This window comes from Geotrypetes seraphini, chromosome 2 (genome assembly GCF_902459505.1).
Source record: "Geotrypetes seraphini chromosome 2, aGeoSer1.1, whole genome shotgun sequence".
Classification (NCBI taxonomy): Eukaryota; Metazoa; Chordata; class Amphibia; order Gymnophiona; family Dermophiidae; genus Geotrypetes; species Geotrypetes seraphini.
The window spans coordinates 225,948,210-225,971,861 of record NC_047085.1 but is presented as its reverse complement, the minus strand read 5'-3'; the positions used below and the strand labels follow the sequence as shown (position 1 = coordinate 225,971,861).

Here is a 23,652-nt window from a genome sequence, read left to right as displayed (position 1 = left end):
ATTTTCCCTTTTGAGTGTGGGAACTGTAAGACAGGGCTACAACAGGACTATTTGGACAGTTACCTGCAAGAAGGGGGGACTATTTTTGCAAGTCCCAATTTTCTGTTTATGATTGTTTTTGAGTTCAAAGCTTAAACTGTGGCACTTTTGCTATTTGGGAACTGTGATAAGAAATAAAGATGGACTCAGGTTTTGAAAACGCTTTATTTTCCTGACATTTTTGTGTTGCATTATTTATGAAACCCAGCAGAACCTTCAACCTCTTTTGAAGGCACACTAAGAACTGTGGTTATTGGGCCCTGGTCGGTAGCCAGACACAAAACCCGGCACCGGCAGGCTCACAATACTGACTGTGATACTCTAAATATCTGTCAGTTGATATTTCAACTTACCAGTCACTTTATTTCCAAGCATCAAAGCTCTTACCTCAGAAACCCTAAAAGAAAACTTAAGGGAAGATCATATCAGCATCTTAATGGACTTTGCAGAGAACTATTCGTTTATAGTCCAGGATGCAGTCCAAGGCTTTCACTGGGAAAATAGCCAAGCAACTTTGCACCCCTTTATCCTTTAATTCTGGTTCAGGACTTTAGAATTTGAGCCTCTGCATAATTAGTGACTGCAGTGTGACACTGTTTTAGTTCATGCCTTTTTGAATTAATTTTTCCTAGAATCAAAAATGTGAACTACTTTAGTGATGGATCTGCAGTACAATAAAAAATGTTGTTAATCTTTTCTGCCATTACAAAGACTTTGGGATTTCTGCTAAATGGAATTTTTTTGTTACTAGCCAATGTAGGTCACCATATGCTGGTACTGGGGACACTGTAAAATGACTTGCTGCACATGTCAACTTGCAAATGATTTTGTTTAGCTTTTGTTAACAAAAATATTACTGGGGTCAAATTCTTATTCATCCCAAAGGAAGGAGAAATTAAGGCCTATTCAAGAATCCAGGTTTGAGAATGACCAGATAGTAGCTGGAACTTGGGGAAATCACCAGTTTAAACCAGTTGATGAAACCAATGCTCAGAGGCCCTGCAGATAGGGCCTGAGTTAAGTGGCTGTGGTGGAAAGAGTTTGTAACACATTGCTCGTTAAATAAAAGTTGCACTACACTGTATGGTTACTGAAATAATGTCTTCAATATGGTTACTTCGGCTATGTACAAATGAAACTTCAGTTTGGAACCCTTGAACTTAACCCTAATGGTTCACCTCTGCTGGTACACAGCATACCAGCTCTAAAAAGAGCTCTGTATCAGTCAGTGAATTTCTCATTTAAGGAGCTACCTCCTAAATAAGTATAGTGTACAGATATGATTCTATGCAGCATAAACTCTAAACTTTTAACATGCTGGCTCTGTTATCCCCCATAATTTATTTTCCCTTCTGAACTTGTGGGGAATAAATATCCACTTCTGTTATTCTGACTAAAGACTTGATTCTCAAAAATTTGTGTTAAACCGGCAGACCACTGTCGCAGCCGTTATAGTAGCAATTTAATTTTAAAAAATGAGTTATTCTCCAAAGAACGCTCATGCAAATGAGGTTAGCAGAGATTAGTGAAGATTTGCTAAATTTGAATGTGCCCATCACTGGTGATAGCGATGGGCACATGCACAAAATAAACACAAAAAAATCCAAACCCAACAACAAAACGAGCTACTGAAGTCAAGCAGCACACTCTCCAGCAGCGGGAGAGATGCCCACTCTCTCCCGCCACCAAGCAACACACACCCAACACCCCATCGGCAGCGGAAGAGACGCCCATGCTCTTCCTTCACTATACAAACTGCCCCATCTCCGATGACCCCCCTCCCCCCTTACTTACATGGCTGGCCAGAGAGATACCTACTCCTTCCAGCCTCTTCAAAATGACAGGCTTTCCCCTCCCCAGTGAATCCTGAGGCTCTGATTGGCTCAGGTTGTTTAAGGGCCCCTCATATGTGAGGGGCCTTATGCATCTGGGCCAATCAAAGCCTTAGGCTCTTCCCTGGTGCATCTGGGGAGGGGCCTAAGGCGCTGACCAGAGGGATGCCTACTTCCTCTGGCCAGCTGGCCTGCCTCTTCAAAATGGCAGGCCTGCCCCTCTCTGGTGCTTCCTGGGTTGAACTGGGAGGGGGGGGCTGAGGCTCTGATTGGCCCAGGTTGTTTAAGGTCCCTCCTATGGGTGGGGCCTTAGGCATCAAGGCCAATGAAAGCAGGCTCCTCCACGGTGTATCTGGGGAGGGGCCTAAGGCTCTGATTGGCCCAGATGCATAAGGCCCCTCCCAGGATGCAACAGGGAAGGCCTGTCATTTTGAAGAGGCAGGCCAGCTGGCCGGAGGGAGTAGGCATCCCTCCGGTCATCCATCTAAGTAAGGTAAGAGGGCGGGAGGGGGGTTGTCAGAGGCACGAGGGGACATGTTGTGTGGTGGCAGGAGAGAGTGGGCATCTCTCCTGCTGTCGGTGGTGTGTATTGTTTGGCAGCGGGGGAGAGTGGGCATCTCTCCCACTGCCAAGGGGGTGTTGGGGGTGCGTCACTTGGTGGTGGGAAGGATCGGGCATCTCTCTTGGTGTCAGGGGTGTGTGTTGCTTGGTGGTGGTAGAAAGGGCATCTTTCCCACTGCTGAGGGGGTGCTGGGGATGCGTCGCTTGGCAGTGGGAGTTAGAATCTCTCCCTCTGCTTTGGGGGGGAGGGGGCATCTCTCCTGCCGATCTTCAAATTGGTTTTGTTTTTTTTATTATTATTTTAATTTGTGTGTGTGGGGAGGCTGAGCTGTCAAACCTTACTTTCCTGTGAGTTCCTGAGCCAATCAGCACTCAGGCACTGATCAGAAAGTAAAGCAATGACAGCTCAGACCTGTTGGTAAATTTTGACTACAAATGTGGCACAACAAGATTAAAGAATCACTATTTCCCCGAAAATAAGACACTGTTTTATATTAATTTGGGGCCCAAAAAAGGCACTAAGTCTTATTCTCAGGGATGTCTTATTTTTTTCATGTAATGATCATCTCTCCCTTCCTCTCTTCCACTCCAATTCTTCCTATTTCCTTTCTCTCCCCCACATGTGTAGCATCTTTACTCTCCTCTCGCCCATCCCCTTGTGCAGCAGAACCCTTGCAGCTTCTATCCCTCTCTTCCTCCCATCCCCCTGTGTAGCATCTTTCTATCTGCCTGCCGCCGCGGTGCACACCCCCCCCCTTGCTGACCCATCTCTCCCATCCAAACCACGAGACAGGAATACCTTATAACAGCGTTAGCAGAAATCTACAGAAGCTGCTTTGCAGTCTTCTATCTCCCAGGCGTTCCTCTGCCGTGTTGCTGATGACATTATCAGTGATGCAGCAGAGAAACACCCAGGAGATAGAAGGCTGCGAAGCAGCCTGTGTAGATTGCTGCCGATGCTGTTATAAGGTATTCCTGTCTCGCGGTTCGGATGGGAGGAAGAGATAGGTCAGCGTGGGGGGGGGGCGCGAAGCGCTGCTGCCGGCAATAGAAGTTTCGTCAGCCGAAAGCTTGAAGTCATGATGCCGTTGTACAGGACCATGGTGAGACCTCATCTGGAGTACTGTGTGCAATTCTGGAGGCCACATTACAGTAAAGATGTGCGCAGAATTGAATCGGTTCAGCGGACGGCCACCAGGATGATCTCGGGGCTCAAGGGTCTCTCGTACGAAGAGAGACTGAACAAATTGCAGCTCTACACTCTCGAGGAACGTAGGGAGAGGGGAGACATGATTGAAACATTTAAGTACCTCACGGGACATGTCGAAGTGGAAGATGATATTTTCTTTCTCAAGGGACCCTCGGCCACAAGATGGCACCCGCTCAAACTCAGGGGCGGAAAATTTCATGGCGACACCAGAAAGTATTTCTTCACAGAGAGAGTGGTTGATCATTGGAAAAAGCTTCCAGTGCAGGTGATCGAGGCACCAGACTTTAATAATAAATGGGATACCCATGTGGGATCCCTACGAGGATCAAGATAAGGAAATTGGGTCATTAGGGCATAGACAGGGGGTGGGTAAGCAGAGTGGGCAGACTTGATGGGCTGTAGCCCTTTTCTGCCGTCATCTTCTATGTTTCTATTTTCGGGGTAGGGCTTATATTAAGACCTACCCCGAAAATCATGTTAGGACTTATTTTCGGGGTAGGTCTTATTTTCTGGGAAACAAGGTATTATAGAGAATTGCTTGGAGTGTTCATTTTAATATTAATGACCTCGTTGTACTACATTTGCATTGCAGTATTACAGACTGCTAGAAAACTCGGAAAAGACCTAGGTAAGCCATTTTGATAATCCACAGCTAAAATACTTGCGTACTAAACCGGCTTGAACCAGTTTAGTGAGTACGTTAAAGGCAAATTTTAGTTTGGAGAATCTGTCCCTCAGTTCTGCTCAGCTCAGCTCACATCTCCACATTCTTTTGAGCCCATGAAATTTATTCAGATTAATTAGATAACCTCTTAAAATGCATAACATTTTGCCCAAGTATTTGTGTGTTCATCCCTCAGTGCATGATCTGGATACGGAGTTACCCTCGGCACACTCAGTCCTCCTGTAACTTTCATAAATTGGATACAATCCTCCTGCAGTCCAATATGTGACAGACCGAAACCCCTTTTCAGTTTTTAACACAAACAGATAACTGCTGATTTCAAACTCACTATTCACAAATACCTCTTCCTAAGCTCTGTCAGAAACCCACTCTCAGGGGGGTTTCATCTGTTTGTTTCTATCAGGTCCAAGCTGGATCTGAGGGTTCACCTCCCTCCACAATGTGTTGGAAACATCTAGATGTTCAGTTTTAGAGGCTGACTGAATTTTGGTTTTGACACCAAAACCAGCCTAAAATCTAAATTTAGGCGTGCTTTGGTTCTGGTTAAAAATGCCAGTGTGTTTTCAACAGAAAGCAAAACTTCTCCCCTTCCCCAACACAAATGTGCCCGCTCTCTTACCCCTTCCAACTACAAGTGCTGTCCCTGCAACCTGAAGGCCTTCTTCTGTCTTACCTTAGAAGCCCTGGTGTTCTAATGGCTTGGTCAGGGCAGGAGCAATCCCTGGGCTCCCATGTTGGCTTCACAGTCGAAATGACTGCCTAACTTCCTACAGCAGCTTTGTGAGACTGTAGATTATTAGAGCTATCATGGGTACCAGAACTTCTAAGGTAGGCAGTGAGAGCTGCCTTGTGTTTGGGGGGATGGGCAGCTTTCTGCTGGGGGTGAGAGACACGTCTTCTGCCATAGGGGGGGGGGGGATGATTTCATTTTTGTTCAAAAGCGAAAGCTCTGGTTTTGGTCACCCTACATTCAATTTCCTCTCGCCCTGTTTCTGTGGTTCGCCCAAACGTGGACCACAATGAAACGCTATGTGAAGGTTGTACTTCTACGTCTTCCCAGGCAAGATGCACTGGAGAAAGCAGCAAGGCATGGATAGTCTGCTGTAAATCTTTAAAGATGAGAGAACAACATTCTTGGTCCCTGCGGTCTGGCCGGCTCCCCCTCACTCACAGTAAAGTGATTACCTCGTCGGCACCCCACCCCCGTCGATCCTCCCATCGCGGTCTGACCCTCCCTTCCGCCGTATGACCGGCTTCCTTAGTCCCTTGCCACCCCCCCTTCCCGCCGTCCCGACAAACCTGCCGACTCCAGCAGCGTCCGCAGCACTCTACAGTCACACGCTGCTTCGGGGCCTTCTACTGCCCTGATTTGCTCTGTCGCGTCCTGATGATGTCATCAGGGACGTGCCAGAGTACACCAGGGCAGTAGAAGGCCCCGAAGCAGCGTGTGACTGTAGAGTGCTGCGGACGCTGCTGGAGTCGGCAGGTTTGTCGGGACGGCGGGAAGGGAAAGGGGGGGGGGGGTGTAGGGGAAAACGCTGCGCAGCACAGGGAAGTGGTGTGGGGGGGAGGGAGAGGGAATGTTGCTGCACAGAAAAATGGAGGGGGAGGGAATGCTGCTGCACAGGAAGTGGGGGGGAGGGAAGTGCTGTTGCATAGGGGGCAGGGAGAGAGACAGATAGAAAGAAAGAAAGACAGACAGCGGGAGGGAGACAGAAAGAAAAGAAGAAAGACACAGGGGTAGGGAGAGACATAGAAAGACAGATAGACAAAGGGGGCCATGGAGAGAGACAGACAGAAAGAAAGACAGCAGGAGGAAAAGAGACAGAAATAAAGAAAGACAGACAGACATATTCTAGCACCCGTTAATGTAACAGGCTTAAATACTAGTTATGTATATAACACTACCAGACTCACGCAGTGCTGTACATTTAACACACAAGACCCAGTTCCTGCTCGAAAACGCTTACAATCTAATTATGACAGGACAAAAAGAGTGAATACGTTGCTCAGGTAGGGAATTACAAAGGGAATGAAGTGGCAGATAGGATAAGGACTATAAAGGGAATGACAAGGGTGCTTGACAAGGGTACACAGCTTCAAAAAAAGTGGGCTTTCAGCCAGGAGATGGAGCCTGATGTACCAAGTTAGGCAGGTTGTTCCAGGCAAATGGCGCAGCAAGGTAGAAGGGACAGAGTCGGAAGTTGGCAGTAGAAGAGAAGGGAACAGGCAAGAGAGTCTTACCCGATGGATGGTGTTCTCAGGGTGGAGTAAAGGGAAAGAAGAGAGGAGAGATGCTAAGGAGCTGCACAGTGTATAAGAGAAGATTGAATGGTATGCGGAAATGGACAGGGAGCCAGTGAAGTGACTTGAGGAGAGAGCTAATGTGAGCATAACAACACTGGCGAAATATGAGGCGTGCCTTAGAATTCTGAACAGATTGAAAGGGAAAGAGCAGTTTTAGCGGAAGACCTGTGAGAAGCAAGTTGTAGGCGTAAGGTGATGAGAGTCTTGGCAGTGTGCTCTGAAAGGAAAGGCTAGGTTTTAGTGATGTTGTAGAATAGTGTCCCGCAAATGTTTTGAAGCTGCGGCACATTAAACTCTGGGCCGCGGCTGGAGGGCATCTGGAAATGCATGGACATCGGCGCAATGATGTCATCTGCATGCATGATATCATCGTGTCGACGTCCGTGCATGCACGGAGGCCTTCCAGACATGTCCCTGAGCTTGCTATTACTATACCGGTGGGGGGGGGGGGGGGGGGGGGGGTGCTGGAGGAGAGGTGCCAGTTGAATGTCTACAGAATGCGCCTTTTGCCGAGAGAGGCACATCTTGTAAACAGTTAACTGGCACCGGCACCTCTCCTCTTCACTGGCATCTTGCGGCACACAGTTTGCAATACACTGTTGTAAAGAAAGAAATGGCAGGTTTTGTCAGTCTATTGGATATGCAAAGAGAAGGAAAGAGATGAGTCAAAGATGACCCCCAAGCAGGGGTGGTAGAACATCTTTGTGACTGATGGGGTAGAAGCTTCCCCCATTCTGCTACCTATGGCCTCTGGGGTTTATTTGTAAAGAAACAAGACTGTCTACTGAAACAGAGTAGAAAGCTCCTTGGAGGTTGCCAGGCCAATAGCACACTTGGCATAGGCCCAAGTCCTCTACACCCCAAAATCATGGCAATCCATCACACAGGTTTTCATGATTGAAAAGTAAAGCTGCACACCAACATTTCTAAATCCCTCTACTGTTGTTTGTTTCTGTCTGGATTGTGGAGTTTTTTTCCTGGTTTTCCTAACAGTCTTTCAGCTTCTTCATTAAAGGTACTAGGCAGCAGTGTCATAAGGGTAAACATACAGAAGCCTAAGAAAAAATTGAAGAGAAGACAGAAAGAAAAATGGTGATTGGAGTGCATTTTGTGCTCTGGAGACTATGGATTATATACAGGTTAGGCTAATTCATTGAATGTTTGAGCCAGGAAGATACGTCGCTGGAGAGAATGGACATGGAGATGATGGAGGAGGAGGAGGATGAAGAGGAGGATGGAGACTTAGAGTTCTTTGGGGGATACAACAGTCTCCATGGCTACAGTAGCAGTTTACCCAGCAATGACAGCTCTTCTTTGGGAGAATCCACAGAGGAAATGCCCATGCTAGAGGATGGGGAACTGATGTCCTTACAGCTAGGCAAGGATAATGCCTCTGAACCAGGTAATTGTGTGTGCATATGTACACCTGTTATTTCCTTTCTTCTTTTTGGGGGGATATTCTGTTTTGCCAGTGATTTAAGTTGAAGAACATCCTGAAATATTGTATCTCACTTTTCCCAAGCTTCACTTGTTCTTGTAGGTCTTGGTAATTTCTGTTTCTCATATCTCATGTTACCTACCCCAAGGAGCCTATGCTTCATGGAGGTTCGCTTAGGATTATTAATGCAGTAACGTACCCACTAAAACCATGGTAAAAGTAACCTTTGTTACTGAAAAACTGTTATGACCAAATTTGCCTTTCAGTAATACTGTTACATTCACTGCAGCTTTAGCATATATCGTGCCGCACAGGGTATCACATACCTTTATGAACTGTGTGAGGCTGATTGTAGTGAGCAAAATGTAAATGACCAGCAAATAGGAAACAAATCATAGAACGTTTTTCTTCACACAGCACATAATTTAAGCTGTGGATTCTGTTGCCAGTGGATGTGACTACTGTAGGAATTTTAATCTCCTTTCTAATCCTTGGGTAGAAAATAGTAAGTTATGGAGGGTGAGAAGATTGGCAGTGCTGGAGGAGAGTTCTGAATAGCCTGGATGAATTGGGCTTTCTGGAATCTCAAGGTGTATTGTGAGATGAGGGCTCAAAGATATACTCACAATTACAATTTTTCTTGGATAATGTGTGCATTGGTAATATACAGTAGTTTAGAGATGAGGATGGTGGGTTAACTTATTGATTAGTTTTATGGGTTACGGATATTTGGGGTTATCACTCCTCATTTTGCTATTTTTCTTTTATCTTGTTCCAGGGTGTTTCTTTGGGGCTCAAAGGTTTTGGTAGACTTAAGAAGCTATGCTTGTAATTTTCTTTATATTAGATATGCTTTGGATTAATCTTGTTGATGTAGCTTGTTGGTAAGTGAGTACTTGATGTAAAATTTGAAAGGACAATAATTAAGAAAAAAAATATTATTAAGGTGCAGGATATAGTCAGGGTGACAATCATGGTAGGATTCAAAAGAAATTTAGATGTGTTCCTAGATGCAAAGTCAAATAAAAATATATGTTTAAATGATTTTTATTATTCTAGCAGTAAGAAGCAAATACAAACAGTAGTACCATTCAGGAAATAACATTTTCAACAATATAATCAGTTCCCCTCCCATCCCCCCTCCCCTCCCCTCCCCAAGAATCCATGGCCAGTCCAACAGCTGAGAGTGGGAATAAAATCTTAAAGATTCAAAAGTCTACTGCGAGCACGCGGTGTGAGGTCCTGCTAGAAGTGCTCCCACATCTGACAAAATTTGCGACCCAGGCCAAGAGTCAAGTCTCCCACCATGCGTCTCTCCAGTGTTGCGTGCACTATCATTAGGGATCTCCATTGTGCATATGACGGGGGATCACGGGAGAGCCAGTTGGTGAGGATGGCTTTTTTTCCCATCAAAAGGGCTCTGGAGATAAATGCTGACATTCCCCTGGGTTTGGGCGAGGCTATATTATAAAATCCAAATAACGCCCTCGGTTGTGGAAGCCATCACCTTCCCCAAAGCGATGTGGTATATAGGCCAAGATGTCTCCAAAACTGTTGGATTGCGGGGCAGGCCCAAAACATGTGACTCAAAGATGAAATATATATATATATATAAGAGGGGCTCGAGAGAGTAATTGTTTATCCCTGGAAATGAGCTATGAGAAATAGATCTTTGGTATCTGTTGGTACGTGTGACCTGGACTGGCTGCTGTCAGAAACGGGATGCTGGGCTCAATGGACCTTGGTCTATCTCAGCATGGCTGTTCTTATTATTACGTATTTAACATATCTGTCTGCCTCTCCTCTTGGGAAAGTATTGCAGAAGAGATATTAAACCTGGAATCCAATGTTATGTCACAGTCTATTAAAGAAAACATTTCCTATAAATGAGCTTACTTGGCACTTTTTATTGTGAATTTGTGCAGTGGTGCAATGTTTCTATAGCAGCTGATTTTGATAGGTTTCTTTTTATAAGGCCGCCAGATTAGGTGTTTGTCATTATGTATAACTGCTTTGGTATAAGCGGGGTATAAATGGATGGATTGATTAATTAATTAAGTTCTCTCTAGGACCAGCACAGGTACTAGATCTTGGCACACCTGAAAACAGGGGTTCAACCTGGCTGAGGAAACCTGTACATTGGGAAGTCGTGAGTCTGTGATTCTTACTTTTTCCTTCCCTCTTCCCCAGCTATTTGTGAGATGTGTGGCATCGTGGGCACAAGGGATGCCTTCTTTTCCAAGACAAAGCGCTTCTGCAGTGTCTCCTGCTCCCGCAGCTACTCCTCCAACTCCAAGAAAGCCAGCATTCTTGCCAGACTGCAGGTCAGTACGGCAGCCAGCACCTATGCCAGGGAGCCGATCACTTTGAGAGCCAATCATCTCTTTTTTAAAATTTTTATAATTCTACATTGCTCCCAGATAAAAATGTAAAGTTGGGCTTATATATCTATTAGGTGACTTTTTAAGGCTTTATTCAGTTGAAGTTGCCTCTCTTCTTCCTTAATTAATCCTACCCATTGTCCTTTTGATTTTAATTTTAAATTCATATGGCCAAATACCAGCTTTGAGACTGGAGAGTGCATTTGTTATTTCTTGAGCTGATATCCTGCTTCACATAAAATCCAACTAGGCCAGTTAACAACTTATCTACTGTACTTAGAATTCTCCTTAGAATACCTCCAGACCTAAACAACATATTTGATACTAAATGAAATTTCCCTCCCTTCTGAATATAATCCCACTTATCCTAAACCTTCTTGGTCATTGACCTAACTCCTATCCTGCTGTTTTGAGTTTTCTTGTATGTCCATTCTGTCTGTCTCTCTGTTAGACAATAAACTCCCAGGAGTAGGGACTTTTTACTAGCCCTCTCTGTATGATTCTGCATTCATCCAGTAAATACTATACAAATCATAATGTATACAGAGAATACACAGAGAAATACTTGGGAGGTGTTTGGGTTGCGTTTTTTTTTTAAGTTAAACTAGTTGCACTTAGTACAATTTGGGTTATTTGTATATCATTTGGTATCGGATTTCATCTCGGTGCTTAGTTGTCTCTGTCCATCTACTGTCAGTCCTGTCTGTTTTTGCGTATAAGATTAGAAGTTCATATCTTACTTGACACATAACTGTGATTGTGACCAAGTCCTGTAGTACCGGGAAATAACACATTTTTTGTTCCTGTTCTTAAAGATATGATTTTATTTAATTTAAAATATTTATAAGTACACTATCTGCAGCTCTGGGTAAGGAACAAATGCACATTTATTTAAAGCAGTGGTTTGAGAACCAGGGAAGCCAGGGTTCAAATCCCACTGTGACTCCTTGTGATCTTGGGTAAGTCACTGAACCCTTCTTGCTTAAGTATAAACTTAGATTGAAAGGTCTCAAGAGTAATGACTTAATTCTCTCTTGCAAAGTAGCAAGGGAGAGGCTGTGAGAACTGCATAAGTATTAGTGCTGATTGTACTTCGGTGAGTAGCTTGTTCGTTCCACCTTGTTTGGCTTTCTTGGGGAAGTCCCCGTGCCCTTCCTGGATATTTCTCTTATAGTGACTGTCAACTGCTTTGGTATGGAGGACCTCCAGTCATCCAGCACAGCTCAGGGATTCATGAGGCCTTCAGGGCCATGTGCTGCAATGACCGGGGATTCCCCCTCCCACTGCATTTTGGGATGCAGTGGGAGGGGGAATCCACGGTCATTGCAGCATGCGGCCCTGTAGGCAGGAGGGAGTAACCTTCCCTCCTGCTGTTTGCTTTTCCAAAGGTACAGAGGATGGGGCATGAATGTTGGGGGAATGGGGGGGGCAGATACGGGATGTCAGGGGAAGGGGTATAAGGCTCCATGACTCAGCTGATCCTGGCAGGGGGAATCTCCATCAGCTGAGCCAACAGGAATCCCCCGAAACTGGCACAGCTGATGGGGATTCCTTCTCCCGCAATCAGACAAGGTAGTTGGTGGGTACGTCTACAAAACTTGCTTTTGTACGTTTTTCGCGTGGATGTTTTTATTTTTGAAAATGGGCAAAAAAGGTAGATGTTCTAAGGACCAAAACTTATACCTTGCTCATTTTCAAAAATAAAAGTTTGGCAGATTCGAAAATGGACATTTTTCCCGCTGGGTTTGTGTGTGGACATTTTGCATAAAACGTCCAACCTCAGACTTAGGCACATTTTTGATTATTCCCCTCTGTGTTTATGTATATGTATGCTGTTCTGAGTTTGTAATTTTTGATGGCTTTTATAACACTTAGATATCTTTCCAGATAGAGCAGGTAAAATCAAATAGCTCAGGACACATAATGATGATATGATTTCTGTTTCTGCTGTGCATAGTACACCACAGTGTGTCTCCCAGGTCTTTTGTGGGTTGACTGAGTTATAAAAATGTATGCAAATTGAAAGCCTTTTGCTGAAAGCTGTGAGCTTTGGGAAATCTGTCATGTTCATCTCCAAGGTAAAATATTTTCTCTGCGTGTACTTGCCATTACTAGAGAAAGCTTTGAGTGTCAGTAGCTCTGAGCAACTAGCTTGCCTTTTTTTTTTGTTTGTTTGTTTGTTTCACAGGGCAAACCTCCCACCAAGAAAGCTAAAGTATTACAGAAAGCTACCTGGTCTTCCAAAATCGGAGCGTTTCTTCACTCACAGGGAACAGGACAGCTGGCTGATGGAACCCCGACTGGTCAAGATGGTGAGGGAGGGGTGTGCTCTGAAATTTGGTAGACTATGTGCTCTCTTCTCTCATTTTTTGGCTCTGCTCAATGGTTGCCCATGGTTGGTGTGGTGTGAAGATTTCATCACTTGACTGACATTCCATGATGTGGCTTCTGTAGTCATGTGTCCTTCAGAAGGTTGCAGACCTCGTTATGCTCCTCCCTGGATGGTGTGGAAATGCAGCTTTCAACCTAATGCTACTCTGCTTCTCTCTTTGCAGCATTTGTCCTGGGCTTTGACTGGGGGAATTACCTGATGGAGGATGACTACCAAGCTGCCCCTGTTAGCTGCTTCAAACACGTGAGCATAATATATAGTAATGGTTATCTTGGAGAATGGGGGTAGAATTACACTTCTCCCTCCATATTCACGGTTTCAGCAATCGTGGTTTCGATTTTTCACGGTTTTTAGCTTGCTGGCTCCTCCCCCCAAAATTACATCAGCTTGCATAGAGAAATTGCTGATTCCAAGCATTTACAGAGAAAATCGCTGATTCTCAGCACTTTCTTCACTGTGTTTTGCCTCTCTTTCAGGAACAGGCCATGTCTCCCACCTTGTTATTTGTGGTGTCGCCATATTCATGATGGTTTTTAATAGAAAACAGCGAATAACATGAAAAAGTTATTCACAGGTTTTCTGTATTTGCGGTTCTGTTAATCCCCTATCACAGCGAATACGGAGGGAGAAGTGTAAATAGCTTGATGGATTTGGTAGTGTGTAAAAATTTCCATCTCTTGAATTATCTAGGATTGGTATCTTCTGAAAATTCTTCAGTGGTTTGTGACTAGGACCCAGTGGGCAGATCTGTGTGTTGCCATATTAAACAAAACACACCAAAATGTTGTTTTTTTTTTTGTCGTATCTACCACAGAACTCTGTTGTCCATAGATCATAAGTGCATAGATCAGTGGTTGCCAAGGCTGAAGGCATGCCTTTGTGCAAAGGGAGTGCACTTTAAATATCTGTTTAATTGAAACATTATCTTTGACTTTACATTTTTCTGCAAGATACGCCATAACTTTTTGATGTGTTATTTATTCAGTTCACAATTAATTTTCACAATGTAGTGTTGTGTGGTGGAAAATATTTACATCATCTTACATCAACTTCATTCAGGACATGGCACAGTAAATTTCATTAGCATCAGCCAAGTTCTGTTGAAAAAACATTTTGGTGGGGGTTTTTGGGTTTTTTTCGGTTCAGAGTTGCTTTGCTAGTAATTGCTTTGCTAGTAATTACTACTAATCTTTGTAGAGAGGCCAGAAATCACCCAACTGTGAAGATTTTTATTCCTTACCTTTGGAGGTTCTCCCTTAGCTCAAGAATGATGCACAGAGAGACACACTGGTAGGATTGTGACCAGTATATAGTAAAATAATTAACCCCCGTGGTATTACTAATCAAAAGTACACAAAATGTATACCACATTATTCCACCGGAGAAGTGTAACACATTACACAGGCCTCAGAATTGGAGCCTACGCACAGCTGCCCAATCACAACCAAAAAGTCAGCGTAGTTATGCTCATAAATGCTCCAGTCATCGGGCAAAGACTAAAAGTAAAAATTCAATTTCCTTATTTTAACTTTATTATTCTGTTTAATTTTCTTTAATTTTTAATCTAATTTAAACCCTTTAAAAACTTGCTAGTGTGCATTTGCACTTATCCGGTATATTGAAAAGGTGATAAAAAAAGAAGTCACTTATCTTATGCTTGGTTGAGAAAGCTCTATATTAATCTTTCAACATGCCGTGCTGCTTTCTACAAATGCCGATGCGGCCAGCGTTTTGCGGACTCTTCCCGTCCGCTGCTTCAGGGCCAGCACCAAGGCATCCTATAATTTAAAAACTTAATTAGCTCTCCATAAACTTATATATATTTTTTAAGTATATAAAACATTACTCACAAAACTAAATTTCCTCCATCAACGATTTCAAACACCATCAAAATGGCGACAGCGTAGTTTTTATATCCTCAAGGTTTAACGTCATGACGTAAGTCCCTACTCCTATAACTCCTCCCACCATAACCTATTGGTTACAAATTTTCAAAGACATTGCATTCAGAATAACCATGCATTTACATCTTTAAAAGTAGTGGTCATTGAGAGAATGAATCAAGGAGTCCGTGGTGGTGACTTTAGACGATATTTGGCTCAGCGGGAACAGCGCTGGATTTATCAGCTTAATACATTGAGCCCTAGTGGCCTTAATAAAACCATGGAGTGGCAACACTTTTACTAGTTGGGAGTGGCTGGGTTTGTTTTTGAAAAGTTAGTGAATTTTATAAACCCATGGTAGGAGTTCTGTTAGTAGATTTTTATGCCATTATGTCAAATTTGGAATATGGATTGAGTGTTACTTCTAATGGTTTATTATTTTGAGTCCTAATGGCCTGTATAAAATAGTGTACTAGCAACATTTTTACTGAATGGGATTGTTTGTGTAGGGTAAGTGAGTCTTTGAAAATTTGTAACCCTTTTTTTTTTACCTTTTATCTTGTTTTTCTCATCCACCCTTCTCCAGGGCAAGTTACATGTTAACATACAGAATAAAAGATTTACATTTATCGTACAAAATACTTCAAAGATACACTATAGCAAAATACATACTTACATATCAAATCAAATTACATATAACATACACGTCGCATCAATGACAAATTTCATATAAGGCCAAAACTGGCCAAACTCACACACATATCAAAATATAAAATTCATTAACAGATTTTAAGCACCTGCTTGTTCTTGAATGACTGTCCTTTTACAGTTATGAATCTGGAGGTTGCCAACATCCTTGTTTTTATCAGGGAAAGTGTGTTTTTTTCAGTCTCCCCTTTATGTATGTGCCCTGTTGATCACTGAGATTCTAAACATGACCCACCACAATGATTATATTTGAAGTGTCAAATTGAGTACTTAAGAACATAAGAAGTTGCCTCCACTGGGTCAGACCAGAGGTCCATCGCGCCCAGCGGTCCGCTCCCGCGGCGGCCCATCAGGTCTATGACCTGTGAAGTGGTTCCTGACCATTTCTATAACCTACCTCTTGATTTGCACATCAGCTCTTAATAATAATAATAATAATACACAGTGTCTGTTTTTACTATACTTGAATATCTGTTATGTTGATGCTATTTTATTAATATACTTTGCATATTTATTAACTTATTCAGCTGTTTATATTTGTTCTATTTATGAATGATTTATATATTTTTTTTCAATACATTTTTATTAGAATTTTGTTATTACAAAAGTCAACAACACTGTACAATCCAACAATACAGAGATATAACATGGCATACAAAGGAGGAAAGCCAAAAAAACCCCAAAGTCAGTTATAAATCTTCCTCCATATCACCCTCCACCTCCTCTCGCTCATAAACATGTAATACAAAGAAATAGTGCCATTTCTAAACCCACCCCATGTGGCGGTCCTTCTGTGGCCCATATATCATAGTGCGCCACATGTGGGGGGTCCCTCTGTGGGGATGATTTATATTTTATGAATGTTTTTTTTATCAGTTTGTTCTATTGTTTCCAGTGCAATAGGAATGGTATGCTGAACCATAGGGTTTTCCTCATATAGTGGCGAGCACTCTGCAGAAGATGTCAATCACAGCTTTTCAGCTCCTCCTCCTTCTCCCTGGTCTCTGCTGTCCCCTTCAGTTTGTTCTTTTGCAGGCGAGCATGAAAGTGTCGTTCTGATCTGCTCCCTTTATTTCTTTTTGTGGTCTTTTTTGGTTGTTCAGAGGAGAGCGACACGTCTGATAAAAGGTATGGAAAACCTTTCATACACCGAGAGATTGGAAAAACTGGGACTCTTTTCCCTGGAGAAGAGGAGACTTAGAGGGGATATGATAGAGACTTACAAGATCATGAAGGGCATAGAGCGAGTAGAGAGGGACAGATTCTTCAAACTTTTGAAAAATAAAAGAACAAGAGGGTATTCGGAAAAGTTGAAAGGGGACAGATTCAAAACGAATGCTAGGAAGTTCTTCTTTACCCAACGTGTGGTGGACACCTGGAATGCGCTTCCAGAGGGCGTAATAGAGCAGAGTACGGTACTGGGGTTCAAGAAAGGATTGGACAATTTCCTGCTGGAAAAGGGGATAGAGGGGTATAGATAGAGGATTACTGCACAGGTCCTGGACCTGTTGGGCCGCTACGGGAGCGGACTGCTGGGCATGATGGACCTCAGGTCTGACCCAGTGGAGGCATTGCTTATATTCTTATGCTTACATAAACATCAGAGCTTAAGGCCCAAAAACAGAAAACATAAAAGACTGGATAAAAACCGAAAATCTAGGCTGCCTCTTCCTCATTGAAACCTGGCTAAGCTCAGACTCGGACCCCAGAATAACGGAAGTTTGCCCGAAGGGATACAAGATAACAGTGGTCTGCAGGGAAAAAAAAGAGGAAGAGGTCTAGCCATCTTAGTCAGAAACTCCCTAAACTTAAACATACTAGACAAAACGTCCGCCCCTAACATGGATCTACTAGCCTGCCAACTTTCATGGACCACACTAAAAGGATCCATAATCTGCATGCTCTGATACATAACACCAGGGAATTGGAACACAGCAAGACCAGAATTCGAAGATTTTATATACCGAAACTCACTAACGACTTACAACCTAATCCTAGGAGATCTAAACACTCCATCTCGAAGACCATACCTCTAAGCAAGTAGAAAACCTACTATCTTACCTTGAAGCCTTAACTTACAAGATCTTAGACCCACAAATCACACACAAAAAAGGTCACCAACCAGACATTGCAGCCTTCATGACCTAACAGCCCATTTTACCAGAGATTCAAACCTCAAATGGAAAATGGTCTAGATCCATCCCGGCCCATGGTCTAGAAAATGGTCTAGACCCAACCCAGCCCATGTGCCTAAGGCCCCGCCCACATGAGGGGCCTAAGACTCCCAGGCCTATTCTGGTTGGCCCAGACGCCTTAGGCCCCACCTGTGGGCAGGGTTTCAGACGCCTGGGGCCAATCCGGCCCCATTCTGCAGCTGGCTGGCCTGCCAAACGGGTGGGTTTGGCACCCGTCTGTCCTGCCAACATTTTACAGGTATGGGGGGTGGGATTGGGGGTGGGGGGGTCATGGGGTCAGCAGGGGGGGTCCGTTCGGGGGGGCGGTCGTTGGGGGGGTTGTATCGAGGGCAGGAGGGCCTGGGATCCCTCCTGCCCATGTTGTAGTGGGGGGTGGGAGGTAGGGGGTCCGCCTGGGCAGGAGGGGTTGGGCTCCCTCCTGCCTGATCTTGTAGGGGGTTGGGGGGCGAGAGGCCAGGAGGGCTTGGGCTCCCTCCTGGCCTGATCGTAATCGGGGGGTGCTGCGGGGCAAGAGGACTTGGGCTCCCTCTTGCCCCGATGCTGTCGGGGAGTTGGCGGGGCAAGAAGGCTTGGGCTCCCTCTTGCCCCGATGCTGTTGAGGGTTTGAGGTGCCGCCGGGGCAAAAGGGCTTGGGCTTCCTCTTGCCCTGATGTATGTGCGGGGGTGATGTATTGCGGCAGGAGAGATGCCATCCAAACTGGCGTGACCTGCAGCAGGAGAGATAGGGCATCTCTCCTGCCACTGGTCGCGGCAGTTCGGGTAGAGGAGTGATGGCATCGCAGTAGGGGAGATGAGGCATCTCTCCTGCCGCTATCATTGCTGTAGGGGGTAGGCAGGTCGCTGGGGCCACTGAGCTGATCGCAGCAGCCACCATCAGCTCAGCGGCCCCTTTTTTGGCACTTAGACCTGTTTTGACTTCGTCTAAGTCAAAAACGTATAAGTGCCGACTAGGCAACCTGCCTAAGGTTTTGGTTATACCTGGTGCACGCCTAGGTGTAGGTCGGCCCGCCCTTTCCCTTCCTCTAAACACGCCTCTTTTCTCTCTGTGCGTTTAGTGGCAGGGGAAAGGCCTAAGCTGGTTTTAGATACGTCTAAAATCAGCTTTGGTTATGGGTTCTTGGACGATCAGGCTTTTTGATTGTCCAAGTAGCCATTTAGGACACTTTTTAGACGGTTTTTTTTTATTATGAACCCCATATACTTTATTTTATATTTTTTCAATTTTTGTCAATCTTTCTGTTCAAGATGATTATGGCAGTTGTAATTTTGTTTTTATTAAGTCTTTATTTAGTTTTCAAATACATTTCCAAGCATAATAATAATAATAACTTTATTTTTCTATACCGCCATAGTCAGGCGACTTCTAGGCGGTTAACATGGTAAGAAGGCTGGACATTCAGCGAATTACAAGAGGTCTTAATGCAATGCAATACAATACAATACAATGAGTCTGAATACAGTACAATACAATACAATACAATGAGTCTACAGTACAATGAGTCTACAGTACAATGAGTCTACAATACAATACAATGAGTCTACAATACAATACAATGAGTCTACAATACAATGAGTCTAAATATTTTACAATAATCTAAATGGGAAACTTACGTTCTAATTGGAATTCTATGGGTTATGAATACCTGTTAGTACTAAAGTATTCAGGTATTCATAACCCATAGAATTCCAATTAGAACGTAAGTTTCCCATTTAGATTATTGTAAAATATTTAGACTCATTGTATTGTAGACTCATTGTATTGTACTGTAGACTCATTGTACTGTAGACTCATTGTATTGTATTGTATTTAGACGTATTGTATTGTATTGTATTGTACTGTATTCAGACTCATTGTATTGTATTGCATTAAGATCTCTTGTAATTCGCTGAATGTCCAGCCTTCTTACCATGTTAACCACCTAGAAGTTGCCTGACTATGGCGGTATAGAAAAATAAAGTTATTATTATTATGCTTGGAAATGTATTTGAAAACTAAATAAAGACTTAATAAAAACAAAATTACAACTGCCAGGACAAACTTTGCAGGAACCCCAACCCACCTAGAAGAGATCATAATGCCCCCCACAGAAAAAGAATCAGCTGCAGCAGATAGAACCTGGTCCCACTTCTCCACAATACAATAGTCCTACCTTAACAAAGTCGATAAAAAATATAGCCATGCAGCTTGCGATCTCAACCAATTCCCTCCATACCTATTAAAATCTCCAGCCTAAAATTCCGCACTCTCCTCATGCAGTGGATACAAACCATGCTCACAGATGGCCTTTTCCCACAAGACCTCTCTGAAATCATTGTCACCCCGATCTTAAAAGACCCAAAAGGAGCAACAGATCAACCATCCAACTACAGACCCATAGCCTCAATTCCACTATATGTCAAGCTAATGGAAGGTCTCGTAGCTAAACTCCTCACCAACTACCTAGAAAACCACAATTTGCTCCACCCTACACAGTCTGGATTCAGAACCAACTTCAGCACTGAGACACTACTAGGCTCCCTTCTGGACACAGCTAGACAACACCTCAGCACAAGCAAAAAAAAAAATGCTGATTATACAACTAGATCTCACCGTAGCATTTGACCTGGTAGACCACGACATCCTGCTACAAATACTAGATACAATAGGAATCACAGGCAAAGTACACACATGGTTTCAAGGATTTCTACAATCCAGGACCTACAGAGTAAAGACAAAGAAAGAAAAATCAGAACCATGGTCCAACCCCTGTTGCATACCCCAAGGATCGCCATTATCCCCAACACTCTTCAATCTCTACATTGCATCCCTCGGCACCTGCCTAGACAAAATAGGTTTAACTTCCTATAGCTATGCAAACAACATCACCATTCGCCTTTCTTTTGATCAGCCAACGCCCACAATTAATTTTGATTGATTTTATTTCTTATATACCGCTATACTGTGAGGTTCAAAGCGGTTTACAATGAAGATAGATTAAAGATACATTAAAATAAAATAAATAAAAATGGTACTTTGGATTTCCCTAGCTGTCCCGAAGGCTCACAATCTAGCTAAAGTACCTGAGAAAACAATAAACTAAACTAAACTAAGCCTTAGGTTTATATACCACATCTTCTCCACTGAAGTGGAGCTCGACACGGTTTAGAGTTTAAAAATATGGGAAGAGAGAAGAGAAAGAGTTTACAAAGCATAAAAAGAGGGGATATAAACAGGAGAAGAGATTATTATATGCTAGAGAAAAGCCAGGTTTTCAGTTGTTTTTGGAATAGTTGGAGGGAGTCCAGGTTCAATAAATGAAATAAAGTAAATTCCAGTCAGACAATAGGATCTGATATTAGAAGTTCATAAAGAAGATATGCCAAGGAGCGAAAGCTGGTATGCTCCTTAAGCCCTGATGTATGCAGCCTAGCCAACACACAATATTTCAGCCATGAGGTTTCCTAGGAAGTAGTAATGAGTGACAAAATACAGGCTAGTCATTTGGATCAGAGTCAATGCAATGCTAAAATGCAGACATGTCATTTGGATCAGATGACCTCTGCAACAGCCAGACAACCGCCACTATCATCTCAGTGCATCAGCTGCATTAAACGGTCAACTGCCACCATTCTCAGATCCGATATCTAGTATGGTATAGAACCCTGCTGGATCGGGGGAGGGGTGGAGATGTGCTCTTAAGTCTCTGCCACTGCTTCTGCTGCCTGCCGTTGGTTTCGATGTGGCCCCGCGTCTCCTTGTGCTCATCGTTATCCCCTGCTGGATCGGGGAGGGGCGGAGCTGTGCTCTTAAGTCCCTGCCGCTGCTTCTGCTGCCTGCCGCTCTTTTCGGTGCGGCTTCAGCTTCTCCTTATGCTCATCATTATCCCCTGCTGGATCGGGGGAAGGGTGGAGCTGTGCTCTTAAGACCCTACTACTGATTCTGCTGCCTGCCGCTGGTTTCGGTATGGCCCTGGTGTCTCTTCGTGCTCAACCGATTAGCCCCTTCTGGATCGGGGGAGGGGAGGAGCTGTGCTCTTAAGTCCCCGCCACTGCTTCTGTTGCCAGCCATTGGTTTCGGTGCGGCCCCAGCGTCTACTTGTGCTCACCGTATTCCCCTACTGAATCGGGGGAGAAGGAAGGAAGGACGCAGGAAGGGCCTCTGCTGAAAATGCACCATTCTAGGCCTTTAGGTTTGTAGACAGTTATGCTGCGATTCTATAACTGTCAAGCTCCTCCTTTCCAAGATGTTTTCAGACACGCCCGAGTGAAAATTAAAAGAAAAAAGTGCAGAACCCTGTAAAACTATGAATAAGGTATATGAAAGGAACAAAATAAAATGACAATGACAGACACACTACACAGAACTCTAGAAACAGTGGCAACATGGATGAAAGACCACAAACTAAAACTGAACCCAGACAAAACAAAATTCATACTTCTCAAAAAAAATAAAACCCCAACCATAACAAACCTAGTAATAAACTCAATCACATAACCCATTCAACCCACTCTAAAACTTCTGGGAATCACGATAGACAGATACTGCACCATGCAACCACAAATCAACAAAACAATACAGAAATCATTCGTGGTCATAAAAAACCTAAAGCAAGTTTGAAAATTCTTTGACAGAAAACAATTCCAGCTCATGGTCCAGTCCCTAGTTTTAGGTCTCTTTGACTACTGCAACATCCTATATCTCCCCTGCACTGCAACAATGATAAAACAACTACAAACAGTACAAAACACAGCCCTGAGACTAATCTATTCATTAAGAAAACATGACCACATCACTGAAGCATACCTCGACTCACACTGGTTCCCAATTCAAGCAAGAATACTATTTAAATTCTACTGTCTATTATTTAAATCCATAAATGGTGACAGCCCAGCCTACTTGAATAACCACCTAATCCAAACTACTACAACCAGATACAGGAGAACCCAGACACCATTCACATACCCTCCAATCAGAGACATCAAACGGAAAAAAAACTGTACGATGGCCTATTAGCCACACAGGCAGCAAAACTAGACCACCAACTCTCCAATCTGCTAATCGTGACCCCAGACTACAAAACTTTCAGAAAAGAAATAAAAACCCTGCTATTCAAAAAAATCCATGAAGACTAACTAATACCGTATGAAACATTTCAATCCTCTGAAGCAACCCGCTCTACTCTGTAACACCTCTGGACATGTCCAGAAATCCTCTTCTGTAATTCTGAAATCCTCTTCTGTAATCTGCCTTGAACCGCAAGGCAATGGTGGACTAAAAATCATTAATGTAATGTAATGTAACCTGCTTGGATATTTGTGGAGTTCAGGGTTCCGGGCTATCAGCATTTGCTCACTTCCTAACAGTGGATGGCAGCTTGTTTGGCTGGGTGGCTCATTGCAGCAGACACCCAGCCCAAGGCCAATAGGCCCCCATCTCAACATAAGTAGTCTTATCAACAAACTGGAAGTACAAGCAATTTAGATGATGTTTCTCCGACTGAAGTCTTTGCTGAAGGGCAAAGCAGTCAGTCTGCTCCAACAATGCTACAGCAGTGGCTTATGTCAACAGACAGAGAGGCACCAGGAGCACTCCGCTTTGACAGGAGGAGGCAACAGTGTTGTTCTGTTGGGCAGAAACTCACCTACAGGTGATCTCAGTGGCTCACGTGGTCAGAGTGGACAGTGTTCAAGCGGATTATCTCAGCAGACAGACATTGGATCCAGGAGAGTGGACGGTGTCTCTGCAAGCCTTCCAGGCCATTTTGAGCAGATGGGGAGTCATCCGATGTTCAACCTCATGGCAACTGTGAAAAACAAGAAGGCATATTGATTCTTAGTCGAAGATTTGAGCCTGGAAGTGCAAGCCTAGATACCCTGGTTCAGTCATAGTCAGAGACTGAGCTGCTGCATGTGTTTCCCCCTTGGCCCATGATAAATTGGGTGACCCACCGCATAGCTCATCACATGGGACCAGTGGTTCTTGTAGCACCAGATTGGCCCAGGTGCCCATGGTATGCGGATTTCGTATACCTACAAAAGGAG

General features: G+C 43.8%; 1 protein-coding gene across 3 annotated transcripts in view; it reads left to right on the top strand.

The window, feature by feature from the left end:
* Positions 1–5,756: 5,756 nt before the first annotated feature.
* The window catches only part of L3MBTL2 (L3MBTL histone methyl-lysine binding protein 2), a 90,941-nt gene continuing 73,045 nt past the window's right edge, over positions 5,757–23,652 (top strand). The window contains exons 1-5 of one of the 3 annotated variants that reach the window (XM_033935063.1): positions 5,757–5,813; positions 7,805–8,036; positions 10,263–10,396; positions 12,642–12,765; positions 13,009–13,088. In XM_033935063.1, the coding sequence (XP_033790954.1) occupies positions 7,826–8,036; positions 10,263–10,396; positions 12,642–12,765; positions 13,009–13,088 (549 nt within the window). In that variant the 5' untranslated portion in view covers positions 5,757–5,813; positions 7,805–7,825. Of the gene's footprint in view, positions 5,814–6,099; positions 6,714–7,649; positions 8,037–10,262; positions 10,397–12,641; positions 12,766–13,008; positions 13,089–23,652 lie in introns of those variants that run through there. The other 2 variants (XM_033935064.1, XM_033935065.1) reach the window with 2 other exon arrangements.